Source organism: Tachypleus tridentatus, chromosome 4 (genome assembly GCF_004210375.1).
Source record: "Tachypleus tridentatus isolate NWPU-2018 chromosome 4, ASM421037v1, whole genome shotgun sequence".
Classification (NCBI taxonomy): Eukaryota; Metazoa; Arthropoda; class Merostomata; order Xiphosura; family Limulidae; genus Tachypleus; species Tachypleus tridentatus.
Window position 1 is genome coordinate 98,719,079 of NC_134828.1, and position 16,635 is coordinate 98,735,713.

General features: G+C 33.0%; 1 protein-coding gene across 1 annotated transcript in view; it reads right to left on the bottom strand.

Annotated features, from left to right (window-relative positions):
• Nucleotides 1–16,635, bottom strand: part of LOC143248389 (neural cell adhesion molecule 2-like) — an 82,947-nt gene that overhangs the window by 17,422 nt on the left and 48,890 nt on the right. The window contains exons 11-12 of the mRNA XM_076496747.1: nt 12,222–12,310; nt 11,669–11,847 (exon numbers count right to left, since the gene is read on the bottom strand). Of these exons, the coding sequence (XP_076352862.1) occupies nt 11,669–11,847; nt 12,222–12,310 (268 nt within the window). The remainder of the gene's footprint in view (nt 1–11,668; nt 11,848–12,221; nt 12,311–16,635) is intronic.

Consider the following 16,635-nt stretch of genomic DNA (forward strand, 5'->3'; position numbering starts at 1 on the left):
TTCCGTTAGTCTATTTCTTAGTGTTTGTAAGTTGCTGATTTGATGTATATAATTTACTGGCGTGAATTATAGACTGGCGTAGACTGAATGCAGATCTTAGTATTCTGTTCTGTTGAACTTGGATTTTTTGGAGTGTGTTGTTTGACATATTGTATGTTACTTGACATCCATACTCTATTAGTAGACGGATGTAAGCCTTGTATATTTGGATAATGGTGTTTGGTGAACATTTCAATTGTCTACTGGTTAGAGTCATTAGGTGTGAAATTCGTTTTCTAATTGATGAGTGTATATTGTTAACATGTTTTTTCCATGTTAGTTTTGTGTCGAAAGTGATGCCAAGGAATGTGATGTTTTTGCTCATGTTAATGGTCGTATTTCCGAGTGATAATTTTATTTTTTTCTAGATTTTTTCTTTGTTTTTTTAATTTACTGTAGAAGGTGATTGCTTGTGTTTTGGTTGGATTTAAAACTACTCTCCACTTATTACTCCATGTTGAGACGTTGTTCAGTGATTCTTGTACGCGAGACATGGCCATCACTGGGTTTCTGGAGCTGCTCCAGATAGCGATGTCGTCTGCGTATTGTGAATTATGCGTGTATGTTAGATTTGGGAAAGATATGTCACTGACGAAAATAATATATAGAAGTGGAGAGAGGACTGATCCTTGGGGCACTCCTGCGGTTATATTAAATGATTTAGACATAGTTTTATTGACTTTTACTTGTGCTGTTCTATCTGTTAAGAAATTTGATATCCATTTAACTATAGTGGGATTTATTTTCAGGTGATTTAGTTTGTATTTGATGGCATTGTGCCATACGCTGTCGAATGTTTTTTTGACATCTAGGAATACCCCAATGGTTACTTGGTTGTTGTTAAGAGCTTTACAGACTGGTTCGGTGAGTCTTGTGAGGTGATCTGTTGTTTGCCTGTTTTTCCTGGAGGCATTTTGGGATTCTGGAAGGATGTTATTTGATTCACAAAAATGGAGAAGACGGTTGGAGATAACTCTCTCCATCAGTTTGCCGAGGCAGCTTAACAGACTGATGGGACGGAAATTATCTGGATTGGTTCTGTTGGTTTGTTTCTTTGGGATCGTGGTTATGATGGCTTTTTTCCAAGTGTCAGGGTAATATCCAGTTGCTAGTGAAATGTTCATGATGTTTGTGAGGTGTTGTAATAGGAGAGTACTTAATCGATTTAATGAGTCACTTATTAGTTTACACAAAGCAGGGTACTCATTCAGTATCTAATCAGGTTATTAAATATTTATTTTGAATTTATTTGGAGGCTACTAAGTACGAAGTATTAAAATACAGAATTTTAGCATTGTAATCCCACAGACTTACCACAGAGTCAGTAGAATGAGGACTAGGAATCTAAAAAAATATTGTTGTTAAGCGCACAGCCACGCATTGGTTTTGTTTGTTTGTTTGTTTTTTAATTTCGCACAAAGCTACTCATCACCAATCAAATAAATATATTTGGTTTAACGCCAAGTGTTATATTTATTTATGTTTTTATCGTGTAAATTAACATATTTCTATAACGCAATTCTTACAGAAAATTAGTATTTTCCATTTTTGCACATAGTAATTTTTAGTTAACTTTGTTTTGACGCCAAGTAATATATTTCTCTATGCAATTTTGGCAACAATTGAATGTATTATGTGTTTTTTCCAAGAAGTGTGTTGTTTGGGCACTGAAGAAATATTTACTGACTGTTGCCGAGTAATGGTTATATCTACATTCAGTTTTGATATCATGGACATATATTCTGTTTTTCAGCAAAGTAACGTATTTCTCTATGAATTTTAGGTACCAAGTAGATACATTCTGTTATAGCCCCGAGTAAACTATTTCTATTTGCAGTTTTTGTAGTAAGTAAATATATTGTGTTTTGTCGTTGCGTAAATATATAAGTAAAAGAAATTTTTATTTCAATCTAACAAACAAATTTGGAGTGTTGTAGAACGACCAAGATCTCAATAATTTTTATGAACAACTGAATCAGATTTTAATCTTAGAATCAGAGAAAATCAACAAACTTTAAACAAAGACAAGGAGTATAAGTTATTTAAAAAACGGATATCAGGAAAAACGAACTAAGATAAATAGAGAGGAAGACTATAGAAATGAAAGCTGAATATGTTAAATTAACCAAGATAGTGAGAAAGAAACAGAGCAAGAAAAAGAAACAAAGAAAAGATTGAAAATGTCTTCAAATTTGGTTTAAAAACAACAAAGAGAATAAAACAGAAGTAGAAGCATATTCAGAAATTAGTACTTGGTGCTAAAAGAGAGTTTAGAGAAACCTTAGTAGGCGCCAAAACAGACTATAGCTACTTGCTTCAAGAGATATATAAAGAAACGTATTACTTCAAGCAATACAACATAGAGAAGTATATCGCATAGCATCAAACAAAATGTACCTTCTTGATGCTTGAAATGCATATGGAAATCCAATACTTGTCGCCAAAAAAGGACCTATTTCTGTTGTACCACAACTGCATTAAGAACTGTACTGGATGGTGCCAAAACAATATATAAATATTTGGTGTCAGAACGACTTAGAAAGATATGTTGTTGTTTAGTTAAAAAAAACACAATATATTTACTTGCTGAAGGAAGTTCACACAGAAGTACAATACTTGGCGTATTGTAATACAGAAATATATCACTTGAAGATAAAAAATATAGAGAAGTATATCACTTTACGTCAAATTAAGTATAGTTAGTTTCTGCCCAAAATTTATATAGAAATGCAATACTTGTCGTCGAAACAGAATATATTTCTTTCCGGCCGGAACTCAATGAGAAATATATTGCTTGTCGCCAAAACAAAAAATACCTAATAGGCGTGAAAAGTTTATCCAGAAATAAATTCCTTCACTATGAAACAGAATATATTTTCTCAGTGTCAGAACTGATTGCCAAAATACATTTATTGGCGCCAAAATAGAATATTTTTGTATCATGCCAGGATATCTTAAATAAATCCTTACTAGGCAACAGAACATATTATTTTTACTAACAGCCAGAATGACGTACAGAAATACATTGCATGGTGCCAATTAAAATATATCTACTAGGCGACAAAACTGCCTACACAAACACATTCGGTTGCGCCAGAGTAGAATGTATTCATATGATGTCAGAATGTCATAAATAAGCTCCTACTAGATGCCAGAACAGAATAAGTTTACTAACAGGCAGAATGGCACACAGAAATGAATTACTTGGCGCCAAATAACAATACACCTTCTGGTCACCATAACTCTTCTCATAACTTACTTTGGGAAGAACCATATACTTACGTAGAAGAAACGTACTGGGTGGCACCAAAACAAAATATTATTATTTGCTGAAGGAAGTTCATACAGAAGTATATGGCGGCATCAAAACAGAATTAATTTACATGGTGTGGTAGACGTAAGTACACTGTTTGGCGACTAAACAGAATATATCAACTGGGCGCCAAAACTCCTACTAATAAACAAAATTAGAACTATATTTATTTGGTAGCAGAATACATTGAATACAACTTTTACTAAACTCTTTAAGAAAATATCTTGAAAAGCAGTCAAAGCGGCGTACAGAAATACTATGTTTGGTGGCAAATAAGAATATATGTACTGGGTGTGATAATTCCACACAGAAATATACTTCAGAATCCTATTCAGAAATTTAATACGATGCACCAAAACACCTCCAAGAAATAAACTACTATATTCTAAAACATAATATATATTAATGATGCCGTAACTGCTTCCAGAAATACACATCTATGGCGCTAAAAGAGAATATATTTGTTATTTATTTTAATTTTACGTAAAGCTACAAGAAAGCTATCTGCACTCAGCGTTTTTAATTTAGTAGTGTAAGCCCAGAGGGAAGGCAGATAATCGTCACCACCCACTGTCAACTCCCTAGCTACTCTTTTACCATCTAAGAGTTGGATTGACTGTCACATTATAATGCCCCCACGACTGAATGAGCGAGCATGTTTAGTGCTATAGGGATTCAGACCCGCGACTCTCAGATTACGAGTCCAGCGCCCAACCGCCTGGCCATGCCGGACCATAGAAGAATATGTTTACTTGATGTCAGAACTCCACCCAGAAATTTATTACTTGGTGCAGAAATCATATATCTGTGTCGTTTCAAACCACACTGAGAAATTAAATAGGTAACGCCACAAAAAATATTATTTTTTATGTCTGTTTCTTTTGAACTTCGCGCAAAGCTACTCAAAGGCTGTCTGTGCTAGCCGTCCCGAGTTTAGTAGTCAAAGACTAGAGGGAAGGCAGCTAGTCATCACTACCCACCGCCAACTCTTGGGCTACTCTTTTATCAACGAATAGTGGGACTGACCGACACATTATAACGCCCCCACGGCTGAAAGGGCAAGCATGTTTGGATTACGAGTCGAACGCCTTAACACACTTGGCCATGCCGTGCTTTTTTTATGTCAAAACTGTTTAGGGAAATACGTTGTTTGGTTCAAACAGAAATAAATTAATTTAACCCAAAACAAAATATATTTACTTGGTGCTAGAACTGCTTACAGATATTTCGTAGCGCAAAAGTGGGATACGTCTATTTGATACCAAAATATCTTAAATGACATTATCACTAGACGCTAGAACAAAATTTATTTACTAACAGCCAAAACGGCGAAAAGAAATGTATTATTTGGAACCAAAACAGAAGATACCTACCAGGCGCCAAAATTCCATCCAGAATTAAATTATTTTACTCCGAAACAGAATGTAATTACTTGGTTTCAGAACTGCTTCCAGAAATACATTGCATGGTGCTAAAGTAGAATGTATATTTACATGATGCCAAAATATCATAAATAAGTCCTGACAAAATATCTTTACAGAATACGTTTACTAACTGTCAGAACGGCACAGAGAAATGCATTCGTTGGCGCCAAATAACAATACACTTACTAGTCGCCATGTCTCCTCTCAGAAATATATTACTTGGGGTAGAACTATATGCTTATGTCGTACCAGAACTGCATTGGAAATGCACTAGGTGACGCCAAAACAAAATATAATTACTTCCTGATAGAAGTTCATACAAAAGTACATTGCTTGGCGTTAAAACAGAATTAATTTACATGGTGTGATGGACTGCATACATAATTACATTCCTTGGAGACAAAACGGAATATATAAGTAGAAACATATTAATTGGTGCCAGAACCATATATTCTCGTCGTGCCAGAACTGCATTCAGAAATGTTGTTCTCAAGCAAAATTTTTCAAGATATGATTTGTTGATGAATCAAATAAGCTAAGTTATAATTTTGTTGTCATTAGTTCGCATTTTTGAAACTATTTCTAAAATATTGAAACTAACAATAATTTAATCCATAATTCAATAGATAACAAATAATAATCTTCTGTAAATTTAAAGGTTAACTTTTCCACACTCTACAGCTTCAAACAAAATTTTATCTTCTAACTCTTTTTCTTGAGAAAAGAAAAGGATATTTTGTATTTTATAGATAGGAAGAGTAAGTTGGAGTAGCGCCACTCTTTGGTATAAAATTAGTTAGGATGCAAATGATAATTATATTTCTAACAAGGTTTGATTTGTTTTGTTTTGAATATCGAGCAAAGCTACTCGAGGGCTATCTGCGGTAGTCATCTCTAATTTAGCAGTGTAAGACTAGAGGGAAGGCAGCTAGTCATCATCACCCACCGCCAAATCGTGGGCTACTTTTTTATAAACGAATAGTGGGAATGATCGTCACATTATAACGCTCCCACGGCTGAAAGGGCGAACATGTTTGGTGTGACGGGGATTCGAACCCGTTCCAACAAGGAAAGGGAAAAGTAAGTTCAATCATTATTATAGCCAGTGTATTTATACTTAGATTTATTCTTGGCGAAAGTAGTGACATATGGGTGAAAACAACATTTCTGATAAATAATACATTTAAATTTTAAGACTCTCGTATAATGAACTGAAAGTGTTGTCCATTTTATTGTTTGAACATGCTTATAATTATAAATTAAATGTTTCCCTCTACACATTGTCAAAACGTTAATAAAAATTTGTTGTGTAAAGATCGTTTCACAAAAATAAAATTTTATCTACTTTAAATATTATTCACTGTGTTTGGACAGATATATTCAGGTTGCATCAAAAGTCTTGTATGTGAGCAAAGGCTCTACAATCCAAGTTCTTGATATACGTATCTAACGATCTGTGATATCAATGTTTGATAATGCATCGTCACATGTGCATAACCCTTTACTATTTAATTTATAACTAAAACTACACTTCACGCCACTTTGAAGATTGAAAGTATTTCAAAAGTAATTGTAAAGTACATAAATACATACACGGATACATTATTTGCAATACTGTAACTTATTGCATGAAGTCATATGTGATACAACTGCGCAAGTTACAAGACGTTTGTAGTTGTACTTAAATGGTCAGCTTATTATTAATACATTATATTAGTACAAAAGATAAAGGATCACTTTCATAAGGGGACATTGTGAAAGCCAAACCCAATTACGAATATCCCTTTGTCTTCCTTTAACGTCGAAATAATGCTTCACCATATCTCTGCAAACTTGAGATCATTATTCTGCTAGAAATGAATTCCTGCCCAATAGGTCTTGTTCTCAGATAATGGCTTTACGAATAAGAATATGTTTGTATCCATTAGCAGCCAGTGTATCATCTACCCAGAAAACGTCTTCTACATAACTGACCAAAATAGAACTCACATTTTAGTTCTGGACCTTACTCCCCGCTCTATACTTCAGTATAGATGTTTGTTGATTGTGACATCGTTCATCTCTTTATTACATTTAAAAAAAAAACCTTTTTTCTGTATAGTATCAACTTTGATTCACCTCTAATGATGAAACGCATTATATTTATTCATCCAATTATTTGACACCTGATGCCTTTTAATTTGGTTGTATGCCCCAAGTAGTGGTTTTATAGGAGATGCAAACTGATTAAGGCTATTGTTTATCTAACTATACTTAAGATAAACTCTACACTTGCACCTTCAGATAAATTAATTAACACCATATTGGGCAGTATGAGCTTTCTACCTCGAGTACTTTTATTATAAATAGTACACATTTCGCATACCTTCCTGAGATTTTTCATAGATCTCTTATTGGTGCCTTAAAGTTTTACTTCAACGAACAGTTTGATTTCTACGCGATTTTCATGTGCCATTTCTGTTCTGGCAATCACGAGTGCATTCACCGCACGACTCATGGTATGTTTATGAGGTTTATGCTGGTGTTTAACTCGTTGGATTACGGCTACAAAGTGTAAATATCCTTTCAATACGTTCCTATACTTTTTCCTATAATAGAAGGAAAGTAATCACATAATATTTGCATTTTGCAACCATTTTATTGACCGTTTGTACAATTATTCTCCATGTGTGTGCGTGTGTGTTCTCTTATAGCAAAGCCACATCTGGCTATCTGCCGATCCAACCGAGGAAAATCGAACCTTTGATTTTAGCGTTGTAAATCCGTAGACTTATCGCTGTACTGGCGGGAGGCACTATTCTATATACCGTATATACAGACTGGTCAAATTAAATAACTCATCTCACAGGTGAACAATAAATATGGACGAAGAACAGATACAATAAAAACTTCTAATAATCCACTTGTGAAAGGAAAAGGGAATACATGTTATAACATGTTAAACATTCTACGTCTGCTACAGTTAGTGCTTATAGGCAAAAAAGTATGATTGTTACTGTGTAACCGATATCCAACATAATGCATTATAAATTAATCAGTACATTCTTCGAATAAAATATGTTATTACTTATCATAAACATTTTTTAACTTCTTGTAATTTTTCGTAATGAAATAAGAGACAAATAAAGTTTGTTATTTTGAAAGAAAAACTACATAATTTAACAAGAAGACCATACTATGAGCAATGATTTATCATTAATATACCATAATAACCTGAAGCACTTCGAAGTTTTCTTACTAATTTGAAGTCAGGAAAATATTCCTGACGTTTGTAAACAAAAAAAAAAAAAACTTACTTCAATCGAATGAAATCACACAAAAGACGGTGTAATTTTTATTTTCAATTATTATATAACTAGTTGACGCAATCCTTCAGTGTGTGGGATACCTATGGTCTTCCAGGTCAGATTTGGTGACAATCAGTTCAGCGGCTCGCCAGTTATTAGCGAAAACAAACTTACTTCTTCAAATAATAGCTTATATAATTGTATAATTACTATATTTTACTCTTATATTTATATTAAGAAATTATTTTGCTTGCAGTAAGAATACATGGTGAAGAAGTATTTATATCGAAAAAACTCTTCTGCGTCTTTCAGAGTTTAGCTGGTACTTAAGCTGGCAAATCTCATTCGTTTGACAAGGAAGACACAAGAAAGTGCCACTCATGGTTATCACGTGCATATGATATTAAAAAGTCGTATTTTCGTTGTTAGGCACTTCATTTCAAGAAACGTAAACAAAAGTTTTGAACTCGCAGTTATGATGTGAATCACAATACACAACTGTAGACCTGATATATAAAACAGTAATAACAATATTTTCTGAAATCTACGAAATAGAGCTTTTACTCATAACTGTCATTAACATAGATAAATTGCTTTTATTGTGATATTTAGGCACAATGATAGCCTGCACAACTTTGCATGTATTTACAGTACAGAAGGATCCCTAAGCGTTATATGCATGATAGTTTCAAAGAGGAAAAGTAAATAAAAAACATGAAAGAGGCATGAGTGAGGGAAACCTTTATTCAAAATAAAAATACTCAAATGTTTTTTTTTTATTTATTTACCAATTCTGTGAAGTTTGGCGCGACATGGCCACGTGGGTTAAGGCTTTCGACTCGTAATCCGAGGGTCGCTGGTTTGAATCCCCGTCGCACCAAACATGTTCGCCCTTTCAACCGTGGGGGCGATAAAATGGTACAGTCAATCCCACTATTCGTTGGTAAAATAGTAGCCCAAGACTTTGCGGTGGGTGGTGGTGACTAGCTACCTTCCCTCCAGTTTTACACTGCTAAATTAGGGACGACTAGCGCAGATAGCCCTCGAGTAGCTTTGCGCGAAATTCAACAAACAAACAAAACCAAACAAACTGTTAAGTTTTAATATTCTTTATACACGTTTCTTTCTTTGCTAGATAAACAAACTGATACATCTGCGAGAGACACCGACATGAGCCGGAATAATAAAGATGCCAGTCATTCCTGTCTTACCAAAAGTTCTATTGAATCAATCCACAATCTTAGATTATCTACTACAACGATCAACTCTCTTACACATATTCAAGGGAAGTAATTCCTAAGATCATGTGAACTTTAACAATAACTTTTTCACACCATTAAATAAATAAATGAACAGGGTCAAGCAAGTATATAAATTTTATTGAAAACTGTATGGTATGCAACCTTTGTCTGAGCGAAGAGGTTTAGCACAGCTTTATGACATTTATACATCCAGTTTACTAGAAGTTAATTTATAAGTAGAGCAATTGCGTGAAGATTTAGAAAAACGAAAAAAAAATACCGAATATCTCCAAACACAGATGTATTTTGCAAAGCTTTGGAAGTGTGAATTAGTAGTTTTTTCCACTGAATCATAATAACAATAATCAAATTCACCAAGAACATTACTTATAAATTAAAGATCAACATAGCTATTAACATTTTAATAAGTAAAACTAGAAATTAGCATCTACAGAAAAGGCTTAATGAACCCCATAGTGTGGAGAGAATTTCATACTTAAGTTAATATGATATCACTATAGAAAGAGAAAACGAAGTAAAATACAAATTGATTTAATTATCCCTGACGTTTCAGTTTTCCAACGCACTTTTCAAAAAATAATACATTTATGTATATATGACCTTCTTACAAAGATTTTAAAAGGGTAATCATCTCAAATTATATTTCAAGTTTATATATCTTCTGACAAAGAAAAAAAGTTTATCACCTGAACAAGTTAATTTTTTACTTATGTTTGAATTATGCGCAAAGCTACACAAGGGATATCGTAGTTAGCCGTCCTTAATTTAGCAGTGTAAGACTAGAGTTAGTAATCACATCCTGCAACCAACTCTTAGAGTACTCTTGGGATTGACCGAAACATTATAACGCCCCTATGGCTGAAAGGGCGAATATATGTGAAGTGACGAGAATTCAAACACGCGACTTTCAGATTGTGAATCAAGCGCCTTAATCACCTGGCCATTTCGGGCCGGATTAAGATAGTTACATGAATTAAAATTAATAAGAGCTTGTGAAAACTTACATCTCAGATTTGTTGTTGTTGTTGTTTTTTGTTAGACTTATATTTTCTGTAAAAATCACATAATATGTCATATTTCGTAAATAAAGCAATTATTTATTTGATTTCTTTCTTTTTCCGAATTAATCTGCTTGGTTTTTCTAGTTGTCTCCTATGATTTCATTTTTCTCCTTAATTTCAAAGAATAACAGTTATTACACTACTCGCAAGTTACCAAATATTTCATCACAGAAAAGAGAATTCATTGTTTTCACTAATGCAGATCTGCGAAACAAATAGCATGAAGGATGTTGGACTCCTGTCATGTTTATAATAAGTTAAAATAATCAGTGTAGCGTGAAAAGTAAGTCCGACGCGATGAAAAAAAAAAACAGTTTCATTTAAGAACTGCTTTACGAATATTTCTCTTCTTGCTTAAGGACAACTTATAAAGATTTGTCTTCTAGTTTCTAGACATTTAAGCTTTAATAACTGAAATATCTGTATCTATAAGCCTCTTATTTTCTATTCTCAGCCAAAACTGTGCGCGTTCTTTATAATGCTAAGAAATTCATTAAAGCTCGTGGCATCAAATAGAAACTGATTTACTTGTGACTGTTAAATGAAAGTGTGTGACGTTCTTGTATTAATAATTAGAGCGTGATGGACCAGCTTAGTGATCTAACTGAACGCTTTTTAGTGCACTAAGATGCTCTGACTGTACGTGAATAAAAACGCGATCTCTCTCTATAATATTAACTTAAGTACATGTATAAGTTTAGAAGGAAGTGTTGAGTAACATTTGTAATAATTAAAAAATAAATATTTTTTATAAGTGAAGGAGACACATTGTTTCAGTAGACAGTGGCGAAACTAGTTTCTTTGTTTGTATTTTGCACAAAACAACATGAATACCATGTTTACTATCTTTCCACCTATTGAAGTGATAGACTTGTGAAAGTCTACCTACTCTTGTAACGGACTACACTCAACGAACTTTTGCTTAGTCCGCCAAGCTACCCATTCAGCTGCGCTTTCCGTGGGAAAATAATATTATTTAATAATAATAAGAATTATTAAGAAAAAATCTGAGAAAACGTTCTAAGCCTTTTATTTAACTACGTTATAAAGTTAGATTACGGTTTCATTATTAAGGCTTATGATGAGTCTTTTTAGTACTTAGTGTTCGAGTGAAAAATTGTGAAATAATCGATATTTTGCTGTTTATAGATTAAAAAGAGAGAGCTGTATGAGATCATTTTTAAACATCAGATAAAGAGTTATCTGAAAATATGTTACGTCTTTTTTAAAAAACATGTGTGTGAAACAATCACCTACACACCCAAAATACAAATAAGCCAACCTGTATAAATACTACGCCTTTTTCTGCGAGTGGCAAGGTTGCTACAGTGGTAGAGGCTTCTTCCATTGTGTCCTTCTCTTCTGCAACATCTGATAGAAAGTCTCCTTTTCTGTCTCTGTGAACAAATGTTCGTATGCCCGTAACCTCAGGAGGATCCATTGGCAAAGAGGTGATCGCAACTGAAAATAATGTGGCAAAAGAAGCGCTAATTATTGTTACTTGTTAGTTGATAAGCACAAAGCTACTCAGCAGGTATCGAATTCTTATTTTTAGTGTTATAATCCTCCAGGTTAACGGCCGAGTTACCATGAGCATATCTATAAGATAAATGTATGTTAAATTTTGGATTTTAAAGAAATCTTTATGTTGAACGTTGAAAAATCCAACTGATATTACTTTAATATAAAATACAATATTTCACACACTTAAAACCCACTAGTTAATTGTTTACTCTGGAATATTTTAGTAGCGATTTCATTTAAGCGACATTAAGAGCTAGGACTATAAAAATAATAAATTGAGGAAAGTGTATGTGATATTTTATTTTACTTACACAGTGATTGTGGCTGTAAAGGAATAAGATCTGGATCGCTCGAAGCTGTAGGTTTTTCACCAACGTCATCATCTCTTAATATAGTGGGCCTGGAATGGCAAAGATGGTTAACTGAGAAATGAAGTCTGAGTGTTTTTTTATATATATTATGGTAGTGTATATAAAAATATTTTAATGAAGTTAAATAAGCAAAATCACAAAAAAGGTCTGCGTTAAAAATAGCAAATTCAAACCTCTGACTAATTATATTAGTTCGTTATAACTTAAAAATACAAGCCGCAACAAAAATAAATAACAAAACGCTACACTAATTGAAAAGATCTCAGAGTACAAACTATAATGTAGATTATATAATGTACTCTATGTTTTGGAGGTGACTACGGAAGTAGGGCCTACATTGCGGTGGAGATACACAGTCTATCAGTCTTAACCTCTATTCGCCAGTCTCATATAAGAAATAAAAGAGTAGCAATAGATACAATAATAGAAATTGTGAGGGCGATATATGGGTGCTCAAGTCCACAACGTCCTACATTTATATCATCCTTCCTTCATTACCTGAAGACAGTTGTGGAAAGGTGACTGCTCTCCCAAGTTAAGAAAAAAAATTGAAATAAAAATAAGAAAAAGCAAATAAGGTACTGCCATTTGGGAGTAAGTAAGTTGAAAACGTACCTGTTGAAGTAAACATTCCAATCCCTATTATGGTAGGAATGCACTAATTGATAGCACAGCAAATAAACAAAACGAGCATGAAGCATCCCATCCAGCTATCGAAACAAATTAGTATAGCTCCCAAACACCACACATTCATCAAGTCTACTGTGACTATCATTTTCTAAAAAAAGCCTTTATATACGGCAAGGTGTACTTCCTCTTAAAGTATTCCCAAGTTGTTAAATTACCTTATTCATAGCTAAAAATAGTTATTAGAAATTTTAAGTAGATTTTCTCTAATTTTTATTTATTTATATTTATTTAATACATTCTTATATTTGTTACAGTTTTAAATAGTTTAATAATTTCATTTAAAGTTTCTTTAATAAATCCATTAACTATTACTTTTTGTGTCAGTATTTGAACATTACAGATAAAATATTGTATTTATTACAAATTTTACAATACAAGAAAAATTGCAAAGTTATAATACTTATAACAGAAGAATATACCCTTCATTAGTACATTACTATTAAAAAGAGTAAACCATAGATTGGAAAGGCAAAATATTTGCTTTTGTCAAAAATGTTTGTATTAATATCCTTATCAGTTATTTTAATTTTTAAATATAAATAATGTATTTCTGTATTCGATATTGAAGTATTTTCAATTTCTAATTCTGCTGGATAAATAGTGTTAATAACATGGAAAATGGAGGTTAAGACTTATAGACGGTGTATCCCCACCGCAATGTGGATCCTACTTTCCGAGTCACCTCCAAAACCTAGGATACATTTTATACTCCCACATTATAGCTTGTACCCTGGGATCATTTCAATTAGTGCAGCGTATTTTGTTTAGGCTTGTTTTTTTCAAGTAACAAAAAACTAATATACATATATATATCAATTTATTTGGAAGTTATTGTATTGGAAAATGTCGAAAGTTTCTAGTTAGCTGGTATCACTGTCAACGTAAACGCTCATTTGGTATTTATTTTAGGCGCAAGGCTACATAAAACACTGTCTGTGATCTACATACAGTGAGTATCATAGCCCCATTTTAATCGTACATACCTTCAGGCTTATCGTTGAGCCATCATATGGTTGGTGGAATCATATCTCAGGGGTAGAGTATGAATATAATGATATACTTTTTTTTCCGGTTGGTGTTGAGTTTTGTGAGGAATCAGTTTTATTTTGAAAATAACAAGAGAGTGAAGAAATTCCTACTTACTTCTCTCATTGTAGTTAGGGGTAAATAAATTTGATAGACCTTTAATGCAGGTTCTAAGATATTAAAAATACTGATGCGTTAACGTTGAGATGTTTATGTAATTAACTATAAATGAATGAAGTGTAAGTGTAATTGATAACTAGTCAACAGCACAATAAAGGAGGACTTGGTAAAGTTTATATTCTTTCACTTAGACCAAAACTACATTGAACTATCTACTATGTCCACCGTAGAGAGTCGAACACCGGATTATAGAGTTGTTAGTCCATAAACTTGCCTCTTTCTCACTGAGGAGTTTTGGCAAAGCGTAGAATTGGCATTAAGCTTACTTTGACAGAATGATTTCAAGATTAATCAAGTTTAGAAATTGTATTTGGTTTTCAGATTCAAAAGTTAAATAAATTAATGCAGCGAAAAATAAACTGAATAAACTAGATGAAAAACACATGAATTAGCAGAAGACGGTTACACAGTAGGTAAGAGTGAAGAGAAAATAAATGTCGTGAGTGTTTTCATGAAATATTGAATAAAATTAGTTATATCTTTAACCTGTTCATGAATTTCAACATTGTCATAACGTTCTCCAAAATCCATTGAATCATGTACATTAGCAGCACTTGGCAACATTAAACGGTATTCATTATATTCGAATAGTTTTATCAGAACTCGTTACAGTAATAATCAATCCTCCTGCAGTAGTATTGGAAAGGAAGAGGCGTGTTTAAAAGAATTTATCAGTTGAGAGTTGTTATTTTGTCAAATCTCTCTTCTTTTAACTTAGTCATTTTATCCTACATCAATGTTGATGTTAATAATATCCTGTTTTAACTGTCCATAATTTGAGAACCTTCGACTTTCAATCACGCTGGAAAAAGCGGGGAAGGTGACGAATATTTTAATTATTTTCACAGTCAGCTGTAATTTTAAAGAAGACGTAAGTTTAGAAAAGAACCAGTAATGTTTATAAGCTCTCAGAAGTTGCTGATAATGTTCTGAAAGTTATGAAGAAATGAAAGTCTAAAGTTAAGACGTGTGATAATAAAGTAGGAAGAAAAACCAGACGTCATGTTTTCCCCTCTTCTCCCATAGCTTTGTAATATATCTGAAGGATTATAACTTTAAAACGGACTTGTTTGTAACCATACAGATAGCCATTTATGTACCTTTGTGTTAACAATAAACAAACAAATACGAAGTGTGTTGGCTTAAAAAAAATACAAATAACTATAACTGGATTATCAAAACTGGAAAGAAACATTAGTTGAAAAGGGGTAGAGATTCTGCACTATAACGGAGAGGCTATTCGTAAGTAACATAATATTTAAGTGTGTATAATATATGGGATATTCTAAGGCGGGTTTGAGACATTCTCCTACCATATGAAATAATGTTTACTTAGACATATATGATGTTTGTTAGACCTCTTTAGGCCAATAGCACATTTGAACTGTTGTGCATGGTATGTCTGAAAATACACTTTAAATAATTTAAAGACAGGAAAGATATGAGTGTAAAGATAATTTCCAACAATTGCACAACCCTTAAGTGTGCGTTATTAGACCTGTTCACTTCCATAAGTAAACTTATTTTTATTGAACTGAATGCACTGGTCATTTACCTTGGAAGAGTCACCATAGTGAAGATAATGTTTCAGAGAATGTTAATTATGACCGAAAAAATAAACGAATTAGAAGATCAAATCTATCCTGTACACAAGTTTTTCGTTGATTGTTGAAATATAACCTGTTTTAAAATCGAGAACTTTTTCAACAAAAACGTGTTCGAGTGTTTGATTTAACTCGTCAATTACACAGAAGGTTAATCTTTTTACCAGATATTATGAGAGGCGATTAAAACTTAGATGTGGGTGTGACGTCAAAGCAAGAATTTTTGCTTTTGATCAATAACAAATTATTAGTTGAGAATAAAGGAAAAAAAAGTATTTTATCATTTTAAAAGTTACAGCGTTTAAAGATGAAGGGAACCGAATTGAAAACAAACTTTCTTAAGGATTTAATAGTATCATAAGGTCATTTTCCACATGGAATCCGGACTAGGTAAAAAGCAGGACCTGATAAAGAAGATGGATAATATTATAAGAATAATGGTCGGGGCATTAACAAGAACGGGAAGTTTTAAAATGGTAACTTTTTTACCTACTGAGTTGAATGGTGTTGCTTATCAAAATGAAATGTCTATTTCAATTCAGCGTGATATATACAAGGGTAAGATTAAAACCACAATGTTGTTGAGAATGGATCTCACAATGATTATTTCATTGTTTACTCAGTTAAACGCATAGTTGCACCATGGGCTATCTCCACTGTGCCCACTGCCTAGACTAAACTCTGTTATTTAGCGTTATAAGCCCTTATGTTTACCGATTATTCACCGCGATTCCTTCATGACGGAAGTGTAATAATCTGTAAATAGATTATACATATGAAATAACTATGTTTATAAATGCTTAACTGCAGGATCAGTTGTCCAATATGTTATTAGTAATTTAAAGCAGGCTAAC